The sequence below is a fragment of the Carica papaya genome, chromosome 9, assembly GCF_054855325.1.
Source record: "Carica papaya isolate Zhongbai chromosome 9, ASM5485532v1, whole genome shotgun sequence".
NCBI lineage: Eukaryota > Viridiplantae > Streptophyta > Magnoliopsida > Brassicales > Caricaceae > Carica > Carica papaya.
In genome coordinates this window covers 944,255-967,277 of record NC_142317.1, presented here as the reverse complement: position 1 = coordinate 967,277, position 23,023 = coordinate 944,255, and the positions used below count along the sequence as shown (strand labels likewise).

The following is a 23,023-nucleotide window of genomic DNA, read 5'->3' as shown; positions in this document are numbered from 1 at the left end:
TCGCACGTGGCAAAGAAATCTTTTACTGGTCACTCACACGTATGCAAACATTTCAGTTGAAGGGTACCCGGTAAGCCGAAGGGTCTGTCATTCAATATTTCCAGTTCAGTGAAAGAAGCAGAACGATCATGGCTCCTGCGCTAGGGTTTACTGTATATTTTTAACGAGAAATCGTCATATTCTCTTCGTAAGTATTCACTTTGCTGTATTGCTGTTTGTGCTTCTTGTTATATTTGGTTTATACTCTTGTTTGGTTTCCGAGAAAGTACCTGAGAAAGAAATTTTAGTACGTATAGCTTTCTCTCAAACTGAAAAAGACTTCATTTTCTTGGAAATTCTCTACGCTTTCTTGTATTTCCATCTTCTGGTTCTTTTATTTTGCGACATTAAACGTAGTAAGTTCTGGTTTTGAACTTACTGGTACTTGTAGAGTTTGCCTTCTATTTGATTGTGGAAAAGACCAAGCGACATTTCGTTTACAACTTTGTTCCTTTTATGGATTTGACCATGCCAGGATTAGGTTCTTCTGTTAGAAGTTTGAGTTCAACTTCTTTCTTCTTCTACGTTCCTGACCAAATAGTGGATTGCTGGGTTTGTTGCTTCTGGTTTTTAGAACTGGTTAGGTTTTGTAAGACTTTTGAACAAATGGTATCTGCCATCTGCATGAACAGTTGAGAGCAGGGAAAGGTTCTGATGATTTATGGTTTCTAGAACAGGCCTGATCAAAAAAGAATAAATTATTTGAAAGATGTCTTTGGATAGTTGAGAGTCATAATGCATGCTAATTTGGGAAACGTGGAAGATAAAGTTCCGAAAGAGAGAGTTAGTTGCAGGAAAGAGGTTGACAAATGTAAATGTGGTGAATCAGAAGAGAGAATTGAGACAGCCAGAGCAAGGTGCAGCAAACTGGAATTAGAGATTCGGAGGAAGGATATTGAGTATGAAGCACTTGAAACTAAATATAAGGCTTTGAAAGTTGAGAAGGTTGCCATTGAAGATGAACTGAGGGTTTTCAAGCAAAAGATCGATGAGTTGAACAAGAGGTCTTTTTGTGGAGAAGGTAAGGACAAGGTTGATTGTGGTCAAGCAGATAGGAAAACGGAAGGAGTTGTTGATTTGACAGAGGAGGACGAAGAGGAAGATGTTGTCATCCAGCTTATGATGGAGAACAGTGCTCTTGAACTGGAGAAGAAAAGGGCTGAAGATGAGGTTGGGGTTTGGAAGGAAAAGTACAGGAAATTGCACTCTTTTGTCCAGCGGATGGATAGTAATTCAATCCTGGAAGATGGGAAATGGCCCTTAAATGAGAAGATAAAACTGGTTTCAGAGGGGTTGGATTCCAGGACAGGTCTTCTGATGGAATCGAGGAGAAATGGAGCAGGTGAAGCCATGACAATCAGATATGATGTGGAGAAACGAAAGAATTCCCTCCATTTAGGATCTCCATGTGATGTCACAAATGAAGGAATTGAACATCTGCAAATTACAGGTAAAAGTATAGATTAGTATATATGTTTCTTTTCCTGTTATTATTCCCTAACAAGACCAAAGAGTAGTTCTCTTTGTTAGTGATATTCTCGGAGATAAAATGCTTCGTTTCTTGAAAATGTTTATGCTTTATAGGCATCGCTCAATTACATAAGCCTTTGTATAATATGAATTACTTATTCTTAGAGTGGTCTATCGACTTCTCCCCAAAGGGCATAACGTGTCCTTACATCTCTTAACTGTTCTAATGGTTATTGAATATGAAATGCTTTATCCATCTTTTATGTCATTGGTTCTGCAGCAGCATCACCTTACAATGTCACACCCTGTAGGCACTCGTCATCTGTTGAACAAGGAACGAGGGTTGTGCCAAATGAGGAATCTGAGTGGGATCATGGTAGAGAAGTTAGAAGACGTTTGGTATTTGAACAAGAAAGAAGCATTGGCCAAAAAATTGCTCCATCCACTCCTTCCGGTGCTGAACTTACTTCACTCAATGTAATTAATGTTTATGACAGTGATGACGAATCTGATGACGACGCTCCTATACAAGCACCTTCTACCAGTAACCATGAAAATGAAAAGATTCCTACTACAGCTGCTGATATTCAGGAAAAAATGACTCCTGCAATTAGTGAGCAGAGGAATAAGGAGAATGTGAATGGTTTCAAGGATGACATCCCATTTCTTTTAGCACGTAAAAGGAAACTAGGCTGTAATATCATTACAAGTGACACAGAGAGTGATGATGATGGTAACATCCTAGTACATAAATTCAAGAGGTTGCATCTGCTGGAAAAAAACTCTTGATGAAGCAAGTTCTGATTTAAAAAGCTTCTGAGTGACATCCTCTCCTTCTAGAGATGATGCTATCTCAAGGAAACCGCCAAGATGGTGCCTAGTTGAAGTCAAAGACAGGGCAGAGAAATGCTCTTCCAGTAATCCAAATCAAACTGAATCTCATCAACGAATCCCAGCAACTGATAAGTTTCAAGAACCTGAAGAGGATGAATCAGAGAGTGAGGGTAACAGCTTGGGTGGATTTATTGTTCATAGGTCTGATGAGTCCACTGGTGATGATGCTTTTCGCAAATCGCAAATCAATGGAGGAGTTCCAGCAGTGTGATCCAGGTGCTTCCGAAATCTGCAAAAAGCTAGCAACTTGCTACTCGAAACAGTTGTTCGAAATCTACAAGAACGAGGAGGAGGATCCTCACTTCCTTCCTTCCTTCCTTCTTCACTTGGAGTTCATGGTGTCAATCCCAGAGAATGGTCTTTTTGTTGTTTCTCCATTCTCATTTTAAATGGGGTAAAAATGGAAAACTCATTTTTGTGCAAGAGAATATGGTGCTTCTGTAAATATTTTCTAATATTTTATTATAGTAAATGAATTCTGCATGTGCACGGGTATATGTATATACACGGTGGGTGTGAGGTTATAATGATGAAATATTATAACAATGACAATGAACGTACCAACTGGTTAAACGAATCCAGAAAAGAAATCCCTCCCTGAAAAAAGAACATCATCGCCATGATAGTCAACAATCATCATTTACTTAAAATACACACAATAGAATATTCCATGTACATAAGAAAAGCTCTGGCAAAATTTCAGCCACCAGGCTTGCACACCTTCAAATACAGGTTGTAAAACCAATGCATATACATACATACATGCACATGTATGTCCATACGCAATAATACATAATAAGTTATATAGAGGCAATACATCATCATTTCGTATTACTTTTTGTGCATATGTATGTACGTGTAGATGTATGTATGTATGTATGTACGTGTGGATGTACGAATGTGTGTGCATGCGTATTAATGCTAATTCTCTGTTCTCCTTCGGTTATAAAACGGTCTGCCATTGTTGAGACGCATTAACCATCTCTCTTGCCTCTTCTCTCGCTCAACGTAGCCTTTAAACTCTCCTCCATCTTCTCCCTCTTTCCATCTCTCTCTCTCTCTCTCGCGATTTCCTTTCTCTTTCTCTCTGAGAATCGGTCCAGAGAGAAAGAGAAAGACGGCATTTCAGGCTCAACCAAGACAGAGAAAGAGATCAAAGAATTAATTGATTCAACATAACAATATCGATGGCGGTTTCAAGGGTTTCTTTTGAGGTTTTCGCCATCATCGCCATCGTTTACTCCGTCTTCTTCCCTTTGGTTCACGGACAATCCATGGCAGCTCCTGCTCCTGCACCCGCAAACGACGGTAAGCCCTCTATTACTCTGTTACATATATATATATATAATATGTAAAAATTAACAAATCTTATTTTTCTCTAAATTTTTATATATTATCTCTTAATTTTTCCTCCATTTAAATGTTAATTTCTTCAGATTGAAGAATAATTTTAATGGAAATTACTTGTTTTCTAATTCTGTTTTCATTAATTTTGCAGGCACAACAATAGATCAAGGGATAGCTTATATCCTAATGTTGGTGGCTTTGGCGCTCACGTATCTCATCCATTAACATTCAACAGCACAAGACACAAAAACCCACCCAGTTCATGTCTCAATTGTTAATCGTGGTAATTAGGGGAAGCGAAAAAGGTTCTTCTGTAACTTAAGGGGGAAGGAAGAGGAGGAGGAGTGATGAACTCGTTGTTGTTGAAATGGAGGAGATGATATTTTCATTGAATTGTATTTTGATTTTATTCTCCATTTTTTTCAATCTCTATTTCGGTTTTTGGTTTGTGGGTATCATTGATTTTGCTTATAATTTCACAGCTTCTTTTTTTTTTTAATAAAATAATCAGAAAAATGCATAACCTAATACGAACATGAAACTAACCCTAAATTAAAATGTTATATAATTAAATTTAAATTTCTATTCTACATTTAATGGTTTATATTTTTCGTTTCATAAAATTAAAGTTCAAAGCAATGGTTGGAGTGCGTGTTACGTTCTACGAATGTACATGTTTTGATTGTGTGTGTGCGAATTCTTCTGTGATAGTGAGAATCATGATCTCATAATAGTACTAATTAGATAATAAATACATCCGTTCAAGTTTTAAAAAAAAAATTTAAAATTTTAATAACTTCAATGTAATAATTGTGTTGAGGTAAATAAAAAATCAGAGATAATCGCTGAAGAGTTATAGATATGTCAGTTTGAACAAAAATTTGCAGAAAATTCTGGTACGTGTATTTGAGAGGGAAACCCGAAGTTCTATTTCTATTTTCTACCTCCTTAAAAAAATAAAAAGTGTAGAAATTTAGAAGTTTTTTTTCCAAGCAAAATCTTCTATACATGTCTTATAAATTAAAAAGCATAGCTTTAATTTAAAACAATTAGACATATTGTTATGGAAAAAGAATGCCAATAGAAGAGAAAAGCTCCTGGCAATTATTTGGTTCCTGCTAGCAAATTCCCTAAGTGTGAAGTGTAGAGTTCAAGCAACATGCAAGAAGAAAGACTACCAATTCTGGTCAAGGATGAAGATGGGAATTTGTAAAACTGAGACTAAACTCAGCAAAAAATTGATTATCGAGTCAAAATTCGATCCCGCTCAACCTAGGCGGAATATTACATGCAGATCAAAATTGTTGAGGAAAAAGAACATTTTTCAGACCTTCGTGCAGCCGACTGCCAATTATTATCTCCAAGCTAACGTATCAACAACAAAGGTCGACTAGCGCTTCTTCCTAGCACCTAAGTATTTGCTCTTATGCCTGGTCAGTAAACATTGAATAACAGGTGGATAGGGCCGAAAAAAAACTGCACGTTAGGTGACTCTGTCATGAAGTTCCGTATTGCCGATGTAGGACATACTTCACAACTTCGTAAAATGAAACAACAATCCCAACCGAAGGACCTGCTCTCGCAACTCTAGGACCGACTCCTGTAAATAGTCCCTTCATCCCTCCATCCCTGTTCCAAGCAAAATTAAACGGAGTGTCAATGCCTAGACAAAAACTTATCCACCAAGTTTTACGGACACAATAGAGGTAGCAACAAGAGAATCCTATGCCAATGTGATTCACCCAAAATCAGGCAAAAAAAGATAAGAAAAGCATGTCATCTACTCTATTATTGCTTCATAAAATGTTGACTTATCATTGGTACAAGATTTCCGGGCCAATATATCATATATTCCAGTGAAGGGAACAAAATAATCGATAAGTCACCATTAACCTTTTCATATTTTTTTGGTTTGATTGCTGATATTGGGTAACCAAGAAGATTTTGATAAAAACTTTTATCTTGTAAATCATAAAACCTATTTTACATCGACAACACCCCCTTCGGTGCTCTTCCTAGCGATCCTTTTACTGATAACACTAAAAGGAAGACCATTAACCATTTATTTATAAGTTAAATTTTTTCTCTTCTTAGGCAAAGACCAAAAGGCAATACAAGAGAGCTCAAACAGAAGTGCTAGTATTTCTATCATCTATGAACAATGAGATAAAAATTTAAAGCCTATATAAGTACTGAAGGAAGACTTATACCTCCAAATCTCCATCAGTGTTGTCTGTGTCGTCATCCTCAATGCTCTAGCAGGATCTTTCTGTAATTAAACGAACAACAGAATATGAGAAAACAAGCATGACAAAGCAACATTGCATTAATCTAACAATATGTTTGGAATGAAGAGAGTGAGGGAAAAGGAAAAGAAAGGAGGTACAATCATTTACTTCACTTTTCCCAAATAGGGGACAAAGAAGGTGAAAGGAAGATTTAGAAATCTTAAACAAAAAATGTCCATCATGTATCTACATTATAATTTTGTTAATGAATGGTAATAACAAAAAATGTCCATTCCTTCTCATTTCCTCTAAAAATCCTCGTTTCTTTTCCTGTACTTCAACTATTTTCCTTTCAAACATAATGTAAAACTCTAGTTCCTGAGAAGTGGGAATACAGTTACATGAGATCAAAATCCCATAGATTTTCCTCTGTTATAAAAAAATAAAGTATATTCCACTATGGCATAAGATTAGTATCTTAGTTTATTGTCTTCTCGTAAGTTAACTTAAAAAAATGTAACCTTCTGCACAAAAAAATGAAAAAAGTAAATAATATCTACTATCCTTGGAGATACCAACACTAGTTGGTGGTTAACATTCCACTAAGTGAAAATAATTGGTAATATGCTTCTAAGAAAAAACAAACCTCTATCTGCCTTCGGGTTTTTGCAACATCTAGGGGACAGGTAAAACCACCAGCCAGACTTCCAGCAACAAAACCAGCTGAAAAATTAGCGGCAAGGACACTGACAACATTAGATTCCTCGCTGACAAGTCCAAGAAGTCTTCTTCTCATCTGCCCAAGGAGATAGCAATCATCATTTAAAAATATGCAATGTGTTGCATATGTGCCATTTTATAGTGACAACGGATGGGAAAAATGTAATAGTAATCTAGAGAAGAAAGTAACATTTTAAATAGTAGGAGCTCACAGGTTCAAGGGTTGACCAACAGATTGCCGAAAATGGAACATCACGTGCAAGCTGTGCTCCCATGCCTGTCCATAAAACGCGGTAGCCTTGCACTGTAATAGAAAAACAGTGCCAATCAAAATCTGATAGGAAAACTCGAACATCGTAACCGACATGACAGGACTGATGCATATTCAATGGTCATATTTCCTTATTCATACATACTAGAATTTCTTTCCTTTCTCAAAATTATCCGGCTTTTATTTTTTGGATACTGAGTGAAGGAACAATTGCAGCCATATATATATATATTTTAAATAAACAACCGACAATTAGTAAATTTTTAAATACATATAGTTATGCCATATATGCTTAAGCCTCCGTTAAAATCTCCTGTCACGGGCCTTCACAATGCAAGAGGAAGTTCTTAAATAGGAAAATACATGGCTAGGCTACAAATGAAGATATCAAGAAGAATCATCTTACAACTGTTTTGAAGATTAGTTTCACCCTTGACATGAGACAGAACTCCAAGCAGAGTCTTCAGAACACCAGGAGGCTTCTTAGCAATTTGTGTCTCTTTAAATGCCTATCGCCAAACAACAATGTAGACTATAAGAAAATAAAAACCACCATCTGCATACAACATAAGTCTAAGGAGACACCGGCAAATGTAGAAGCCTATTTATATATATATATATAAAGAGAGAGACACACACACAGCAGTGTAGATTTCTGCTTAAGGCCAACATTTTTTTAAAATAAAAGAAGATTAGTATTAAAAGGTACCAAAGGGGAACCGCCATCTGCTTAAGGCTAACATACATAGAATATATAATTGAGGAAATGGAATTTTGTAAAATCCAGCTGCCTAATATTTTCTAGCGAAAAATGAACAGTAATGTGATCATCGGGGAAATTCAGAGTCTGCTTCTGATGCAAAACATTAAAAAAATACATAAATCAATAACCATTTTACCTGCATGCGTGTTCTAGCAAGTTCAATAGGGTAGCAAGTTGTGCAAGCTAAAGACCGTGCCAATGCACCTGCAACTAAGGGAGCATATGGTGTGGCACTCGGTGCAAGCTGGCCAGTAAGCTCCTCTAACCAGTTGCGGAATATATCATAGCAAGGTAGATAGATCCCCACCTGTACAGTAAGCATTTGCATTCATCAGCTAAAACTTAATCAACATAGACCTCTCAATAATCAGGAACGTTTTCCCTATGGTATAAGATTTTTCCTACTAATTGAAAATACTTACTGTTGGTACAGCAAGTGCTAGGCCTGCATTGGTTCCTCTCCATAGCCTTGAAATTCCTTCCTGCAGAAACTCTCCGTTAGACAGAGGAAAGAGAATGCAGTGTACATCACATGCAAAAGGTAAGCATCTTCTCCACTAGATATACTGAAATGATTCTTTCACGCCATTGAGCACCAGCATTTGTCACAGAAGACCAAGTACAATGTTATCATTTAAGTACCAAGATAAAATTTCTCACCCAAAGTCATATTCAAATATTTCCAAATCTTCACTCAAACTTTCTACATGAGATATAGGTGACAATATGAACACCACTGACCTGTCGTATGATTTTGTAGAAGACATCTAATGTTCCTTTGTAATGAAAACAATCAGGGGGGCACATTGATACAGTACCATGAACTCCAGCACGTGTACACGACGGAGAACACCTTAGATCAGCAAACATCTGAACCAACATATTGCAACATATCAATGCAGAACAGTGTATCATAAAGCATAAAATAGCCTGCCACATGGACTGACATCAGCTTATAACATATTTAAAGAACCAAGAAAAATCGCAGTAAAGAAGAGTAATAGGCATGTATACCATATTTGGACCGAAGTACGCCATACGACCAACTAGATTACTCAGCGGATGTGAATAAAGAACTCCAGCAGCCTGTGCTTGCAACCTTGTCTAAAAATGCAACAGAAAAAATCAAACACAACAGGACTCCAAGGAATAAACCAATCTTAACATTTATTCTACTAAACAAACAATCAAGACAATAACTATAATCGATGCATCACAAGAATTCAGTAAATAAGGTGATGAATGATTTTCCTACTCCACATATAGACATGGATAGAAATACCATTCGATCTCGATACCCAACCCCTAACCAACCAAACACATCAAATAGCTAGATAAATCGAATTTGCAATAACGTTGAAATTGAAAAGAGATTATTCCATTTATTTCCGTAGATGGATTTAGAACAGTAACCGGAAATGTAAGGGAAATCTACAGACAACATTAATAATGTGAATAGAAAATTGTACTAAATAGGGAACTCTCTCATGAACCAGCATGTTTCTTGTTCGTTGCAAAACCTAGTGAAGAACAGCTAGCATATTATAAGATGAAACACAAACGCATAATCATAAAAGGAAATGAAACACCACTGTATCTGATACTAATTAATTTTCTCACGCTTTCTCGTAAACCAAGCAGAAAATTAGAATAACCGGAACAACAAAAAAAGAAGCAAAAGGAGGATTACCTTTACAACATCAAGAGGATTCACAATAACAGCTGACAAAATGGCAGCGCCGGCGGCCGAGAAAGCTCTCTCCGCCAACCCTAAATTCCCATCGGTTTTGTTACAAGGAGGCTGCGAAGCACTAATTCCGGTTCCGTCTCTATCGTTTCTTATCGGCTCGGCGACTAATAAATCCCCTCCGTTGATTCCTACTCCTGACGAAGACTGCTCTGAACCCATCCATGCACTCCTCGTGCGCTCTGTTTCCGCCATATCCACAACCCTCTTACTCTGTCTATAATTGAAAAAATTCGATGCACCGAAGAGGGATCGATCAGTTTATACTTATCAAAACATAGTTTCTTCAGAATCAACTTTCTCCTTTAATTTTTGTAATTTTTTGGAAATAAAATATTTTTTTTTCCTGGTTCCGTGGTGCACAGGAAATAGAAGTACAGAAAATTACGAACCTCTATTGCCACACTAAAACGGCGACGCACATAAAACCCTCCAAGCTGGAGGCCACGTTTGGCGACTCGATTAAAAACGACTTCTCCAATTGTAAATCTGAAAGGGCTTTTCTAAACGCATAAAAAATTATTAATTGATAATAAATTAATAATAACCAACAAAATTTGTGGAAGAATAGTTTTTATTTTTCTACTTCTTTTAATTGAGAAAATTTTATTATTTTTGGATGCTTAATTGATAGAGTTAAAAAAAAAAAAAACACTTACTAAGTGAAGCACTTATGGGGAAAAAGCACTTACTCAGTAGTGGTAAGACAACGGCTGAAGAATGGAGCGAATGAAGCAGTAGTGCCCAAAAGCACTTACCGATTATTTTTGAGGAAGCAAACGAGGTCTTAGAAGACTTGCCGTTACCGTTTTCTAGAGGTTTCTATTCATGCCAGTAAGAAAGCGCGCCTCACGGTGCCTAGCGGAATTAACGGCGGAACGAACGTATAAACGAGGAGCTCGACTAGGGTTTTTAATTTTTTTTTAAAGGTAATATTTGAATTTATAAATTTAATTATCAGAGAATGTAAAATATTTTTGTAAATTAAAATATATATTTTTTAATTAATAATATTTTAATTTTGAATTTATTTAAAATATCACTAAAAATTACCAAAGACGCTTTAAAATTATTTTTTTTTACTAAAAAACGTGTGACTATAAATTGCATTTAATAAAAATTAATTGTAGTATTTAATATTTTTTAATAGAATATCATAATATTGATATGCAAATATAAATTATATTAATTAAAATAATTTTTAAAAATTTAATATATATTATACATTAAAATTAATCTCTTTATTTTTAGTTATTATACTTTTAAAAATTGTGCATATTAATATATCTCTTTATTTCTATTAGTAATGTTAACATCTTGTCGCCAACTCTAACATGTAATATTATTTTATTGAATATTTTTTGTATTATACTTTAAATGAAATTTACTGTATAAAATTTATTTATTTTTTAAATATTTTGAAAAAATTTTTGAAATATGAAATAAATAAATAAAATCCTTCCTAATATATCTCGTTGATCCCATGGTTAAATCTTTGACCCATCTTTTTAGTATTCGCGTCTCGTGTTTTACATATTTCAGTGTCAATTTTGATCAAATCATGCATTATTTTTTAAAATTATAATATATCAACATTATTTAATCGTAAGTGGTATGGAGAAAATCCGATAATTGATTAAATAAATTTCTTAGTTTTTATAAGATTTTCTCAGCTACCAAATATAACTCGTGAAAAATATTTAGCAGGTATGAAATGAAATTATTGGGAGGGTAGAATGAGTAGTCTTAATTTTATTCGGCATCCTCTCAGCATTAATATGATTAAGAGCTATACTCATAATCTTAATTAATACTTGATCCTCGTTTATTTAAAGCACGATTATCTTGTTATTAAACTTCAAATTCCATGCTGCCATAATCACAACATACCCAAGTCTTGATGTGAGTGGGGAGTGTTGGAGATATAAGTGTTATGCCAACGATCTAATTATTTGTGTAACATATTGAATACATTATTATTTGACAATTTATTTTAATATATGATAATAGTATTTTATTATCATATTATTTTATTTATGTGATAAACTCCTTAATTAAATTTATAAATTTTATATCAAGATGAATATATTAATAATGAGAGTAAAATCTTTTATGATTTAATTTAAAATATTATTAGTCGTTGGATTATCAAAATAAGACATTAATGATCCGGTAGAACTAATATATATGTGATAGTCTCTATAAGATAAATATTAGTTGATCTCATTAACTAAATTAACTAAATCGCATATATAAATTATGCATATGGAGATATGATCATTGAACCAACCTAATTGATAATTTCTAATAGTTAATATTACCTTAAATTGTCAATATAATATTATCTTATTTTGATGAGATGTAATAATTTTCTTAAACATGAGATAATCATAGTAATTGATAAGTCATTTACTATATTTTGATTTTAAACACCTATAATCATATAATTAGTTAAAAATATATTGAGGGTAATTAAATAATTATAGAACTAATGATTGATCAATACGAAATATGTCAATTTGGGTAATAAATTTAAGTTATATGTTGTCATTTATTATAATGACTAAATTAATATATTGGGCAGAACAGTTAAATGAATGAAAAAAATAGTTTATTTATCATTCATTAGTCAATTATAATTGATATAAAACATAATTAGTTATCTATTAGAATTTAACAGTTAAACCATATCTTATAATTAATCCGGAGCAATAATAATAGAATGAAGTATTATATATATTTTTTAGCAAGTTATTGAGAATAATTGTACATTTCATACTATTTGGTCATTGAGGAGTGTTGTTAGATGACAACCTTAATTAGTAAATTAGTTTGACTAATTTCCTGCCGGTTTAGTATTGAACCTATGAGGTCGCACGCTAACGAGTGTTTTGACTTTTGTTGAATAGATTAATTATTTTAATGTAATAATATAACATGTATGATTATTATAATAATTGAGATTATTATAAAATTTAATTTAAAATTAAATTGATTTATAAAATTATGTTATTAAATAATAATAATTAAAAAGAATAAACATATATATAAGAGATATGTATCTAAATATTTAGGTGTTAAAAAAAAGGGTGGATGAATCCAAATAAATTTGGACGTCTACAGGAAGAGTCCAAAAGCAACTCCTCCACCCATGTCACCTATATATATATATATATATATATATATATATATATATAGGTGTAGAGGTTTTAAAAATGTGTGGAGAGGAGAACTAGAAAAGGTAGCCGCACACCAAACAAAAAAATTAGAGAATTTTTCTCTTAAAAGTTTTGTAAAAAAAATTTAACCCATCAAATTCTCCCTATGTTCTGTTAATCAAATAGTTAAATAGTAAATATTAATTTCAATATTGATACATATAAAGTATTTGTATTTTTAAATAATTTTAATTTAAGAATTATTGTCAGATATATTTTAGATTTAATTTTTAACGTACAATATAATTTTTAAGTACAAATAGATCAGATTGAATTGTTTTTATCTTTCGCTGTGTATTATGCACGTATTATAATCTATCGAGGAGATGTAGCCATGGAGAGCTAATGAATGATTTTATTTTATATTTTATTTTTTTGAGTGTGTAATTTTTTTTTATTTTTATGAAAAAATACTCAATTATATAATGTCATATATCAGATATGATAACACGTGACAAGTATTTTAATTTCATCAGCATAAATTATTAAAAATATTTAAAAGTACAATAACCAAAACAAACTATATATAGTGAATCAAATAAAAAAATAGTACAAAAATCAATATATATTTTAGTCAGTGTCATATGGTAAGTCTAATGATACATGACAAATATACTAATAACATTAACATAAATTAATAAAAATAAATTAATACGCACGGTTATTAAAAATAAAATAATTATAATTAAAAGAAAAATACGTTGAGTAACCAAAATAACATGAAATAATCCGTAGACAAAGAAAAATGTATTTGAGCGAATAAAATGTTATAAATTATTTTTATATTTTCTAAGTTGTTTATTATCAAATAACAAACGATGTACTTAATTCTAATGACATACAAGTATATCGGGATAAAATAAATAACGAGGCATATTACATTTTCTCGTAAATTTTATTGTACTATATAAAATATTGGAAGACATTTTTATTTTATAAACTATTATATACTTTACCTCCTTTACATCTAGTAGTTATTTGTTTGGATGAATTAAAGGATTTACATTCATTAAAAGATGTATATATTACCTTGTGTGTTTTTTATGTATGTGTGTGTGTATATATATATATAAAACAAATTTTCTTGTGATCATCTTGCTAATTCACCAAGAAGTGCAGCAAAATTAAACTCTGTTTTCACTTCCAAAGTACATTTTTGATATATACACACACACACACACACACACACATATATATATATGGATTATTATTGCATACAATATTTTTATTAATTAGAACCACGTAAATATGTAATTCACCATGGCAAAAAGAAAAAAAAAACATTTTCCTTGCCTGCCTTATTAATTAAAAAAGGAAAAAGAAAAAGAAAAAGAAAAAACCCGTCACCTTAAATATATATCCTAATGAACGCACCGAACCAGCTTTTGATGATTTCTTCTACATCGAATCCACGCGGCTTCCTTGTCTGTCCATGGTAGCCCTCGACGGCTCCCGGCCGGCCATCTGCATATCATTCTTGCCTCCGTCTTCGCCGGAGATCTCCTCAAGACTCCGGCCTTTTGTCTCGGTCACCAAGAAACTAAAGCAGAACCCGAGCATATTCGTAAAGGCAAGAAACATCATAGCCTGTCTTATCTTCTTCGTGTTACCATTCAAAGTATAGTTCTGAACACCAAAAGCTCCAACAATGGCGCCGGCCTTCCCAGCCGCCGCACTCAGAGCATGACATGTGGACCTCACCCGGGTCGGAAACAACTCCGCCGGAAGCACAAAAGTAGTACTGTTGGGTCCGAAGTTGGCGAAGAAAAAAGTCAAACCGTAAAGTGCTGCAAATAACCATTTATGCTCCTTGGTCTTGAGATAATCGTATTTAATCCCGATAATCAGCATGAAAATAGACATCATGAAGAAACCCACGAGTTGGATGATGAATCTTCCTAGGGTTTCGATGAAGAAGACGGTGAACCAGTAACCAGGGAAGGTACCAAACAAAGCGATAACGAACATGGCGCGTGAGGTCTCGAAGACTTCTTCCAAGGCGTTGACTTCAACGTCTTTACGGGTGAGACCCATGACTGGGAAAATATCCTTCTGGGTTAGATTCTGGCTGTAAAAGGCAATATCGAGCAAGAACCAGGTGGTCATGGTGCCTAACAAATGAAGCCCGTGTCGTCTGAAGAATTCCGGCGAGAAGAGTTTATATTCATTGGAAGCTTTCATTTGCGCAAGCTTGTCTTGTTCTGCTGCAAGCTCAATATCCAGAACTCGACCCATGTCAATGGCGGCTTGTTTAGCGTTACCTTCGATAAGCGCAGTGTACCTTCCCGTCTCCGGCATCTTCATTCTCCAATAGTACGTTAAAATAGCGGGTAAAGCACCAAGCATCAGCACAGTTCTCCATAATAAATCAGCTTGAGGCTGCGTGGAGAAAACCGGGTCTTTATGAAAACTCGGAGCTTTGTAAGCATTGAGAAAGATCTTCGAGAGTATCATCGAAACCAGTCCGGCGAAGATAATACCGACGCCTTGCATGGCAAAAACCGCTGCTATAAATGCACCACGAGTCTTCTTGTTGGCGTATTCAGACATGATAGTTGCAGAGAGAGGGTAGTCTCCTCCGATACCGAACCCCAGCCAGAATCTGAAAAAACAGAGTGTTCCGAGAACGGAGGAAGCGGTCGACCCGAATGACAAACCAGAACATATGGCGCAAATCACCATGAGAATCAGAGTAATCCCGTAGACCTTTTTCCGTCCAAGCTTATCTCCAAGCCACCCGAACACCAGTTGCCCGCTCAGGGTTCCAACCAGCGCCACCCCGATCACCATGTTGTTGACCTGAGGAGGGAGCTTCCCTGCAACGTTGAAAAAAATCAAACGAAATCATCAATTTACTGATTAATCAATTTAGATAAATTTTTTTAAAAAAATTAACAATAATTTGACGAAATTTCACTCGCCTGGCTTTCCCGTCGCCGGGTCGAAGTAATAAAGGCGGCCGAGGAGTTTGGAGATGGTGGAGATGCAGAAGAGATCATAAGCGTCGGTGAAGAAGCCCATACCGGCGATGACTATGGCCTGAACATGGTACCATTGGGTACGAGCACTGTCTAGTGCATTCAGCACCGCTAGATTGTTTGACATTTTGGGAAGACCCGGTGAGAATTAATCTGGGCCGTCAAATTTTCCTCCTTGAATTTTCAAGTTCGTTTACATATCACATTTAGTCAGGGTGGCGTTATTTATAGTCGGGTTGTTTATATTAATTATATAGTAGTTTAAAATAAATCGTTTATAACTAAGTTTTGAGGATAGAACAAGAAATTTTAGAAGAGAATATATAAGGGGATATCCCAATCTTTGTAGCATATTGTAAAATTTATATATATTTGTAAAATGTAAGTATATGCGCTCTGAAATTAATTCTTAACTTTATGCTGTCCATATATATGAGTGTATGTGGGTGTGTGTATATATATATTTAGATTATATTGTCGATGTTATTAACATGACTTTTATGCATACCATAAGGACAGCATTGTTTTAGTTGTCATATATTGGCATGAAATCATTTTTTTATTAATGTTAAAATAAACTTTGACTATAATTAAATTTATTTAATTTATATTACTTTTAATATATATTTATTTTTACAGTAAGTAAAACTTACGTAAAAATAAATAAAAATAATCTCACCTAAAAATTATATTCGTGTATTATAAAATTTACGTAAAAGTATATAATATATTGTGTCACACGTGGGGACCGTTAAAAGTATAACTGAGTTTTGCTTACGTGGAAATTCTGTTTTTTAGTGGATGACGTGGAATCCATTTATTGGAGGTCAACATTTCTAAGCGTGGAGCTCGCTCCACCTTAACGCAGCTCATCCCAAGTGACTGTCGTAATGCTTTCTCCCTCACTTCATTCCAAAATTTCTTCCGCACCTTTCTCGAAAGTTGGAAACAAAAAAAAAGGCGCTAATCCAAACCCTAGGGGAAATTTTTCTTTTTTCCCTCACGTATCTTCATTTTCTGTAATTATCTTGTTCTCGTACCATGAAATGGGATATGGAGGTCGATGAAATCGAGGCTGTACTCGAGAAAATCTGGGACTTACACGACAAGCTCAGCGATGCCATACTCTTAATCTCGCGAACTCACTTCCTCAACTCCCTCAAATCGCTAAAGAAATCCGAGAGGAAGAAAATATACGGTGAAAACGGTGATGGAAACCGGGATGGTTTCGTGTTTGTGAAGGACTTTCGGGTCGACGGAAGTGACTTAGCGATTCAAGAGGCCAAAAGTCTCAATGAGATTAGAACCGCTCTCGAGAACCTCGAAGACCAGCTCGAATTTTTCCATGTTAGTTGATTTTTATTTCTTTTTGTGTAATTTCTTTCGGTTTGATAAATTTTGTTTGGTTGATTAGGAAATGAGCAGAAAGTGAAAGAACCTTAGTATTTAATGCTGAGGATGGTTTTGGCATATTCTTTTTACCGTTTCAAGATCTCTGTCTGGAACAAAGTGCAGAGAATATCTAGCTCTTTCTACTTTTTTATATTCTGTTTAGTTGCAGAGGAAATTGTAGGAGCATTGTTGTTTTATTAAGTTGCCCTTATATTTACAGGTCGTTGAGCCAATTAGCCAATTGTTGCCTTAGGAACAAAACATGAGTGGTTTTGCTATCCTTTATATTATGTTTTCTAAATGAACACGAGGGTTCTGGATACTGATCCTATGTTTAAACTAGTTATTGGCGAGATAAAGGAAATAAACTACAGTGGGAGTTTGTTTCAAGCTATTGACTTGTTTTTCTTTTCGGATAGCCATCTCAAGTTATTGCAGTCATCTTAGGCCAAAATATTTTAGTTTCATATTTCCTTGTTTTGAGAAGAAGATAGGTTTTAAGTACATTAGCCCTAGTGTAATTATAGATATAGTGCGATGGTGTTCTTCTAACAACCGAATTTTGAATTTTTGGCTTATTTATTATTTTTCCTCATTGTTATGCTAGCTAATTATGGTGCTTGTATGTAAATTTTCTGAATTTACTAATTGAATTTTTCTAAGAAGGTTTGTTTTTGATTCATTGGAAATTCGTATATTTATTAGCTTAATTACATGTGATTCTGGCATTTGGTGTTCTCAATGGTAACTATTTGAAGTGAGTATCAGAGAATCTAGTTCAAGTCAAAGTAAGAGAAAAGTGATGTGAGCGTAATTCTAGAAGTAGGAGGGGTGATAACAATCTAGGGTCACAAGGGGAGGTAGCTGGGAGTCATGGTTTGCTTTATTTCAGTAGGTCACTAGCCAATACATTTTTAATCACAAATGGATGTTTTTAGTTTGTTGACTTTCTTACAGATCTGACTTGGCCTGTGTTAATTATAACGGTCCTTTCAGATCATTTCTCTGTTTAAATTGCTGCTGATGGTTTCTAGTTCTATAAAACAGACTATACAAGCGCAACAGCGAGCAGAAAGAGATGCTGCTATTGCACGTATAGAACAAAGCCGTGTTGTTCTTGCTATGAGATTGGCAGAGCATCATGGCAAGAAGTATGATGTAATTGAAGAAGCTCTGGCCTTTGTAGGAGATGTGCGGAATTCAGGCCATTTTGTTTCACCCGAGAACCTCTATAGTTCACCAGTAAGTCCATCTGGTGGGAAGTTTGTTCCACATGAAGGGAAAAAGTCCAATATGCTGATCAATGTCTTTGTTTCAAGTTTCAATCTGGCAAAAAAATCCTTGAATTTTGGGCATATGGGTGGAGTATTGGGCAATGCTGCATTGGTTGCAGTGAGCATGATTGCAATGTTGCATCTACATCAAGTCGCTTACAAGGACAATATACACAAGGTAGAAGATAATATCTATAATAAGAGGATTGGTAGAAAATCCTCTCTACGGGAGTCTTCTTCGTCCAATGGTCATCTAAATCACTTGGATGTGCTAATGGCCCAAGGGTAAGGCACATGGCTTGAACTATTATGTCCCCAAGAGATGAGAGCTCAAGTTGTTTCTTTGAGTCAAATAAGTTGTTGCCAGTAGCTATTCTTCCACAAAAGGAGAAGATTTTTGATACGCAGTTAGGAAGCACGACTTGCTTAGCAAGAAGAAGAGGCAAAAGATTTGAATGAAAAATAGAATACGGCCAACGGCCATATATAGACGGCCGTAGTTGTCTGAAGAGCAACGTGCTCTGATAGTTGTGGCTGTTGAAAATGGTTCTAGGTAACATTATAACACTTGTACAAGCCGAGAATCCCTGCTAGTAGATTGGTTTGAAGGTTCAGATAGTTGTAGTTTCAGTTGTTACTCCTCTTCCACAAGCATTTTATGTAGATTCTAACATTTACTAACTTATCTTTGTGTGGGAGGCAACAAAAGAAAAAAGAAATATGTGTAAGAGAGATGTAGCTGGTACTGTTGCTTTATCTTTTTTCCACTATATATATCAAGGCATGATATTTGTGATTCAGGTTGTAAGGTTCATAATGTGTCTGCTGTCGCTAGCATCTGCAGTGTTTTTTTTTTTGGTCAGATTATGCAGACAGAACCAGGGAATTGCCTCGTAGACATAATGAGCCTGTAGATAGTCAGTGTATCAGAGAGCTATGCTATTACCGAAAACCCAGGTATGCTCCTAAAGTGTCCAACCCTGACGTCATTGATGTGCTATTAATCAGGGTCTGGGCAGAAATCAACTCTGTGATTTTCTTTCATAGGCTTAATGTTGTTTAGGGGGATGATGTATGCTCTTGGATTCAACTGTGGGCTTTTGGAGGCACTATACTTGTAGATAATCTCATAACTTTTTCGTAGTAATTCAGTAATTTGTGCAATAATCACCTAGCATTATATACTAATTGAGTTGATACACATTATTAATAGATTAGTATACAAAGTTACTGAGTTTTGCAAAACATTAAAAACTTTTCCCATGGTTTTTATAAAATTACTGGGAGTACTGCAGCCTGCAGAGACGATTATAAAAGTGTAACCTTTTTTTTTTTTACCCCTCAAATTTGATTTGTCATATTCCACTTCATTCTAATTCACTTAATTTGGTGCCAGGTATGTCTATTAAAACTGGCTTATGTTGGGCTCTTTTATCTGACAAATGAGCCCATGAATCCATGGTACTCTTACTAGGTTCTGTCTCATTTGAACTGGCCCAATTCTCATGAATGCTTGAAAGGGGATCAGGCTGTTGAAGGTATTGCTAGAAAATCTGAGGCTGGGAGTGAAATACGAGGTACTTTATTTTTAGCTATGCTTTTATGAAAAGCTTTAACAATATATGGGTCTCTAGAAGGATTGAAACAAAAATTGCTAACCCTTAGTTAACTTAATCAGAGATGTTACCGACTGAAAAAAGAATTACTAACGCATTTTTAAGACTTAAACATAAAGCTCATAATATGTATATCTATATAATATATTTAGAGAGAGAGAGAGAGAGAGAGAGAGGCTCTTTAGGAAGGTGGTTTTTAGGTTCATGGAATATGGCTGGTCAGGGATGTGTCTATAGATTTTAGAAATTTTACAGAATTTATTTGTATGTTGACGATTGTTTAACTAGAGAGAGTCGTGGATTCTGCTAGGATGATAAAATGAGAGACCTGTAACCTTGGGCATTTTATAACGGAAGACTACGAACTGAGAGGATTCTTAGTAGAAAAAGTGCCAAGTGAGACCATAAAGTCAGTAGAGTGCAAGAGAAGAAGAGATTATTTATCCTAACAAGAATTGAGCGAAGTGATAAAACCTCAGGTTTAGGACCAAGATTGACCTAGCTAAGCATCTGTTTTATTTAACAATCATAATCCATGCGAATCAGCTTTATTCAGGAATTGCAATTGTGAATTGACCAATTCCTGTTTCCTCAATATTTTTTCCTCTCGAGTGTACAATTCCTGTTTTTTTTGGCAGTCTTTGTGGGGTTCTTTTTCGGGGCCCCCGTCATCATGGAAGAAAGTTGAAAATTCTTGAAGATGAAACATCAACGCGCATCACACCTTCCACACATAATAGGTGGTCGAGGATGGTGCCAAATTGTATACCCATCATGAAAAAGCAATGGCGGAAAGTTTTGTTTTTTTTTTATTTATTTTTATTTTTAGAATCAAACTCAGGCAAACAGTAGATCAAGAGATTTACAAAGGCGGCCAAACGCCAGCGAGCTGAAAACAGCTGGGTGGCAGAAGGTTTGATTTTGTTATCTGACCCTCTGTCTTTTACTTTGTCCTTTCTAGGGGGGGGCAAAGTCTACGCCTGATTCGGTAGCATATGGTGAAGGATTTGACGGGAGAAAGAAGGAATTAAAATCTAAATCAGGTTTGTTTGTTTGTTTTTTTTTTTTTCCCTTTTTTTTTACCTATGATTGTCTTGAAGGCATACTGTTCAGTTGGTAATGACATATTAGTTCAGTAACATTTTGTGATAATTAATGGACAGTGTCAAAGTCTAAGAGATTACTACTCATGGTTACTGGATTATGAGGAAAAAAAAAAAAAAAGTTTTAAATTTTTTAGACTATGTTTGAATGAATCTACAAATAGTGTGAAATTGGTTTTCAAATCTGCATTTATTTCAATTTGGAGGGTGTATAAATTTATCTTAAGGGTGTATAAATCATAACAACCACTTATGAATCTTTTTTCGGATTACACCCATTATCTCAAGTTTTGGATCGAACTAATCCATTGACCCAAATAGTTCATGGGAGAAAATTGAGTTATTTGGGCCCTGGAGGATTAACGGGCCGAGCTGCTAATTTTCGGATACGAGATATCCATCCTAGTCACTATGGGCGCATTTGCCCCCATTGACATGTCTGAAGGAATCAATGTTGGGCTTATTGGATCTTTAGCGATTCATGCCCGGATTGGGGGTCTCTAGAAAGTCCATTTTATAAAATCTTTGAGAAATCAAAAAAAGCACGGATGCTTAAGTATGTATACAATTTGATGTAAGATTCATACAGCATTAGAGGTTACCGCCTCAATAAAATTACACCCAACTGTTCATCAAACGAAAAAGAAAGTTTGTATACGTTGTGTGTATAAACACTGGTTTGACTCAGTGGGTTAAGAAGGCACGAAACCCCACTTCATATTTTTTGTAAATTAGGAGACGATACTTTTGTCTTTTACGTTCCAGCATTTTCTTATTCGCGATCCTCGGCAGCATACAAATTCTTTGTGGGACACATCAAGCATTCTTTTCTAGGGTTTTAGGTCAACCGGGGAACAGGACTGCGAAATTTATAGAAGAACATATGCCTATATTTTATGTCTATATATATATTGGTTTTGGTCTTCGTGTCCGAAGTCAACATTTAGTTCTATTTTAATTTGCATAATAATAGTCGACGTGAACACCCAACTTTTCTTTGCCAATTACAAATTATCTTCGACCATTTTTCCTTGAGAATATGAACTGGTAGACTTCTGTACTCTGTTTCCCTCCTCGTAATCTTATACTTGCATGCTATATTAAAAGTCAACGTTCCAACAAACTTTTTAAAAATTTATAAATTCAATGGTCAGCGCAGTAAAGTTGAGTTTATATTACACTGCCAAGCTTTAGAATTATAAATAATATCGTTTTAAACCCAAAAAATTCCCTCGTATCGAAAGATTAGGGATTGTGGAAACGGATGCATTGCTGGTATATAAGTCACTTGGATCGAACGAGACGGACTGTTTGAAATTTGGCTTTATTGTTGAGAATTGGAAAACACTACTGAATAGCCGGTCTGATGTAGCCGTGAACTGGGTTAGACGCAATTGTAATGAGACCGTCTATTGTATTGCAAGGACTTCTCGTGAATTTTTGTTTTTTTTAACGTATCGAGAGGCTCTCACCAAATATTGTTATTTTGTTTGAGTAATAAGTTTTAACGAAGTTTTTTTTTTTTTTTTTAAAAAAAAATGTAGATGTTGAAAAATTTGTCCATTAAAATCTTGGTGAATGCATATCTGCCGGTGGGTGGAAGTAAGGTTTTTATGGGGCCTTACTCATGTACTTTCTCCCACTGTCCTGTTATCGTATGCCACGTGTCCAATGACTAATCCTGGCCTTGATTGGATGGAACTCCCCATACACGTCACGTGATCAACGCACTAGATTGTCCCCCCCCCCCACCCCCAAAATGTACTCTTTTAGAAAACTATTTGTTGGGCCCCTTGGATATTTCTATCCGGGCCCACTAAAGGCGAGAGAAACGTAAAGCTCTTTATTTTGCGGGGGAAAATCTCTTGCATGATAATATTGACCAGATCAGATGGGCTGATCAGACCACATATTGATTTTGTGGGTCCCTCCAGCCAGCCATCGCCTGCAGAACGGGGCGGCT

General features: G+C 35.0%; 5 protein-coding genes across 10 annotated transcripts; 3 read left to right on the top strand and 2 right to left on the bottom strand.

Annotated features, from left to right (window-relative positions):
• Nucleotides 1–31: 31 nt before the first annotated feature.
• LOC110823185 (uncharacterized) lies at nucleotides 32–2,898 on the top strand. 2 transcript variants are annotated; one of them, XM_022053516.2, is made up of 3 exons: nucleotides 32–187; nucleotides 515–1,489; nucleotides 1,793–2,898. In XM_022053516.2, exons 2-3 carry the CDS (start codon nucleotides 775–777, stop codon nucleotides 2,296–2,298), a joined length of 1,221 nt encoding a protein of 406 aa, XP_021909208.1. In that variant the 5' UTR covers nucleotides 32–187; nucleotides 515–774; the 3' UTR covers nucleotides 2,299–2,898. The 2 variants fall into 2 exon arrangements, with proteins under 2 accessions (XP_021909208.1, XP_021909206.1); XM_022053514.2 differs by having other exon boundaries at nucleotides 1,790–2,898.
• Nucleotides 2,899–3,351: 453 nt separating this feature from the next.
• Nucleotides 3,352–4,208, top strand: LOC110823186 (arabinogalactan protein 41-like). The gene is made up of 2 exons (XM_022053517.2): nucleotides 3,352–3,711; nucleotides 3,902–4,208. The coding sequence occupies exons 1-2, from the start codon at nucleotides 3,591–3,593 to the stop codon at nucleotides 3,973–3,975; spliced, it is 195 nt and encodes a 64-aa protein (XP_021909209.1). The 5' UTR covers nucleotides 3,352–3,590; the 3' UTR covers nucleotides 3,976–4,208.
• Nucleotides 4,209–4,956: 748 nt separating this feature from the next.
• Nucleotides 4,957–9,982, bottom strand: MTM1 (manganese tracking factor for mitochondrial SOD2). The gene is made up of 11 exons (XM_022053513.2): nucleotides 9,872–9,982; nucleotides 9,423–9,696; nucleotides 8,747–8,836; nucleotides 8,474–8,602; nucleotides 8,155–8,214; nucleotides 7,869–8,039; nucleotides 7,376–7,478; nucleotides 6,911–7,002; nucleotides 6,625–6,774; nucleotides 5,961–6,019; nucleotides 4,957–5,379 (listed from the first exon to the last, which is right to left on the bottom strand). Exons 2-11 carry the CDS (start codon nucleotides 9,672–9,674, stop codon nucleotides 5,247–5,249), a joined length of 1,239 nt encoding a protein of 412 aa, XP_021909205.1. The 5' UTR covers nucleotides 9,675–9,696; nucleotides 9,872–9,982; the 3' UTR covers nucleotides 4,957–5,246.
• A 3,902-nt stretch (nucleotides 9,983–13,884) lies between these two features.
• On the bottom strand, nucleotides 13,885–15,875 carry LOC110823240 (low affinity inorganic phosphate transporter 4-like). Its single transcript, XM_022053589.2, has 2 exons — nucleotides 15,619–15,875; nucleotides 13,885–15,513 (listed from the first exon to the last, which is right to left on the bottom strand). The coding sequence occupies exons 1-2, from the start codon at nucleotides 15,800–15,802 to the stop codon at nucleotides 14,096–14,098; spliced, it is 1,602 nt and encodes a 533-aa protein (XP_021909281.1). The 5' UTR covers nucleotides 15,803–15,875; the 3' UTR covers nucleotides 13,885–14,095.
• A 699-nt stretch (nucleotides 15,876–16,574) lies between these two features.
• PDV1 (plastid division1) lies at nucleotides 16,575–21,140 on the top strand. Of its 5 annotated transcripts, none has more exons than XR_015816343.1 (5): nucleotides 16,575–17,022; nucleotides 18,115–18,626; nucleotides 19,205–19,298; nucleotides 19,816–19,918; nucleotides 20,596–21,140. XR_015816343.1 is itself a non-coding variant. In XM_088211457.1 (2 exons), the coding sequence occupies exons 1-2, from the start codon at nucleotides 16,717–16,719 to the stop codon at nucleotides 18,628–18,630; spliced, it is 822 nt and encodes a 273-aa protein (XP_088067583.1). In that variant the 5' UTR covers nucleotides 16,576–16,716; the 3' UTR covers nucleotides 18,631–19,141. The 5 variants fall into 5 exon arrangements, 1 of the variants encoding a protein (XP_088067583.1); XR_015816341.1 differs by having other exon boundaries at nucleotides 19,738–19,918; XR_015816342.1 differs by having other exon boundaries at nucleotides 19,816–21,140.
• Nucleotides 21,141–23,023: the final 1,883 nt, after the last annotated feature.

What these genes read in the sequence shown, in the direction of transcription:
- LOC110823185 (XM_022053514.2), top strand. Translation starts at nt 775, where the DNA reads ATGCATGCTAATTTGGGAAACGTGGAAGATAAAGTTCCGAAAGAGAGA. An exon ending in TGAACATCTGCAAATTACAG is followed by an intron (nt 1,490 to 1,789) that starts GTAAAAGTATAG and finishes TTGGTTCTGCAG; the next exon opens with CAGCATCACCTTACAATGTC.
- LOC110823186 (XM_022053517.2), top strand. Translation starts at nt 3,591, where the DNA reads ATGGCGGTTTCAAGGGTTTCTTTTGAGGTTTTCGCCATCATCGCCATC. An exon ending in TCCTGCACCCGCAAACGACG is followed by an intron (nt 3,712 to 3,901) that starts GTAAGCCCTCTA and finishes TTAATTTTGCAG; the next exon opens with GCACAACAATAGATCAAGGG.
- MTM1 (XM_022053513.2), bottom strand. Translation starts at nt 9,674, where the DNA reads ATGGCGGAAACAGAGCGCACGAGGAGTGCATGGATGGGTTCAGAGCAG. An exon ending in TCTACAAAATCATACGACAG is followed by an intron (nt 8,215 to 8,473) that starts GTCAGTGGTGTT and finishes GAGTTTCTGCAG; the next exon opens with GAAGGAATTTCAAGGCTATG. An exon ending in AAACCCGAAGGCAGATAGAG is followed by an intron (nt 6,020 to 6,624) that starts GTTTGTTTTTTC and finishes GTTTAATTACAG; the next exon opens with AAAGATCCTGCTAGAGCATT.
- LOC110823240 (XM_022053589.2), bottom strand. Translation starts at nt 15,802, where the DNA reads ATGTCAAACAATCTAGCGGTGCTGAATGCACTAGACAGTGCTCGTACC. An exon ending in CCCGGCGACGGGAAAGCCAG is followed by an intron (nt 15,514 to 15,618) that starts GCGAGTGAAATT and finishes TCAACGTTGCAG; the next exon opens with GGAAGCTCCCTCCTCAGGTC.
- PDV1 (XM_088211457.1), top strand. Translation starts at nt 16,717, where the DNA reads ATGAAATGGGATATGGAGGTCGATGAAATCGAGGCTGTACTCGAGAAA. An exon ending in ACCAGCTCGAATTTTTCCAT is followed by an intron (nt 17,023 to 18,114) that starts GTTAGTTGATTT and finishes TCTATAAAACAG; the next exon opens with ACTATACAAGCGCAACAGCG.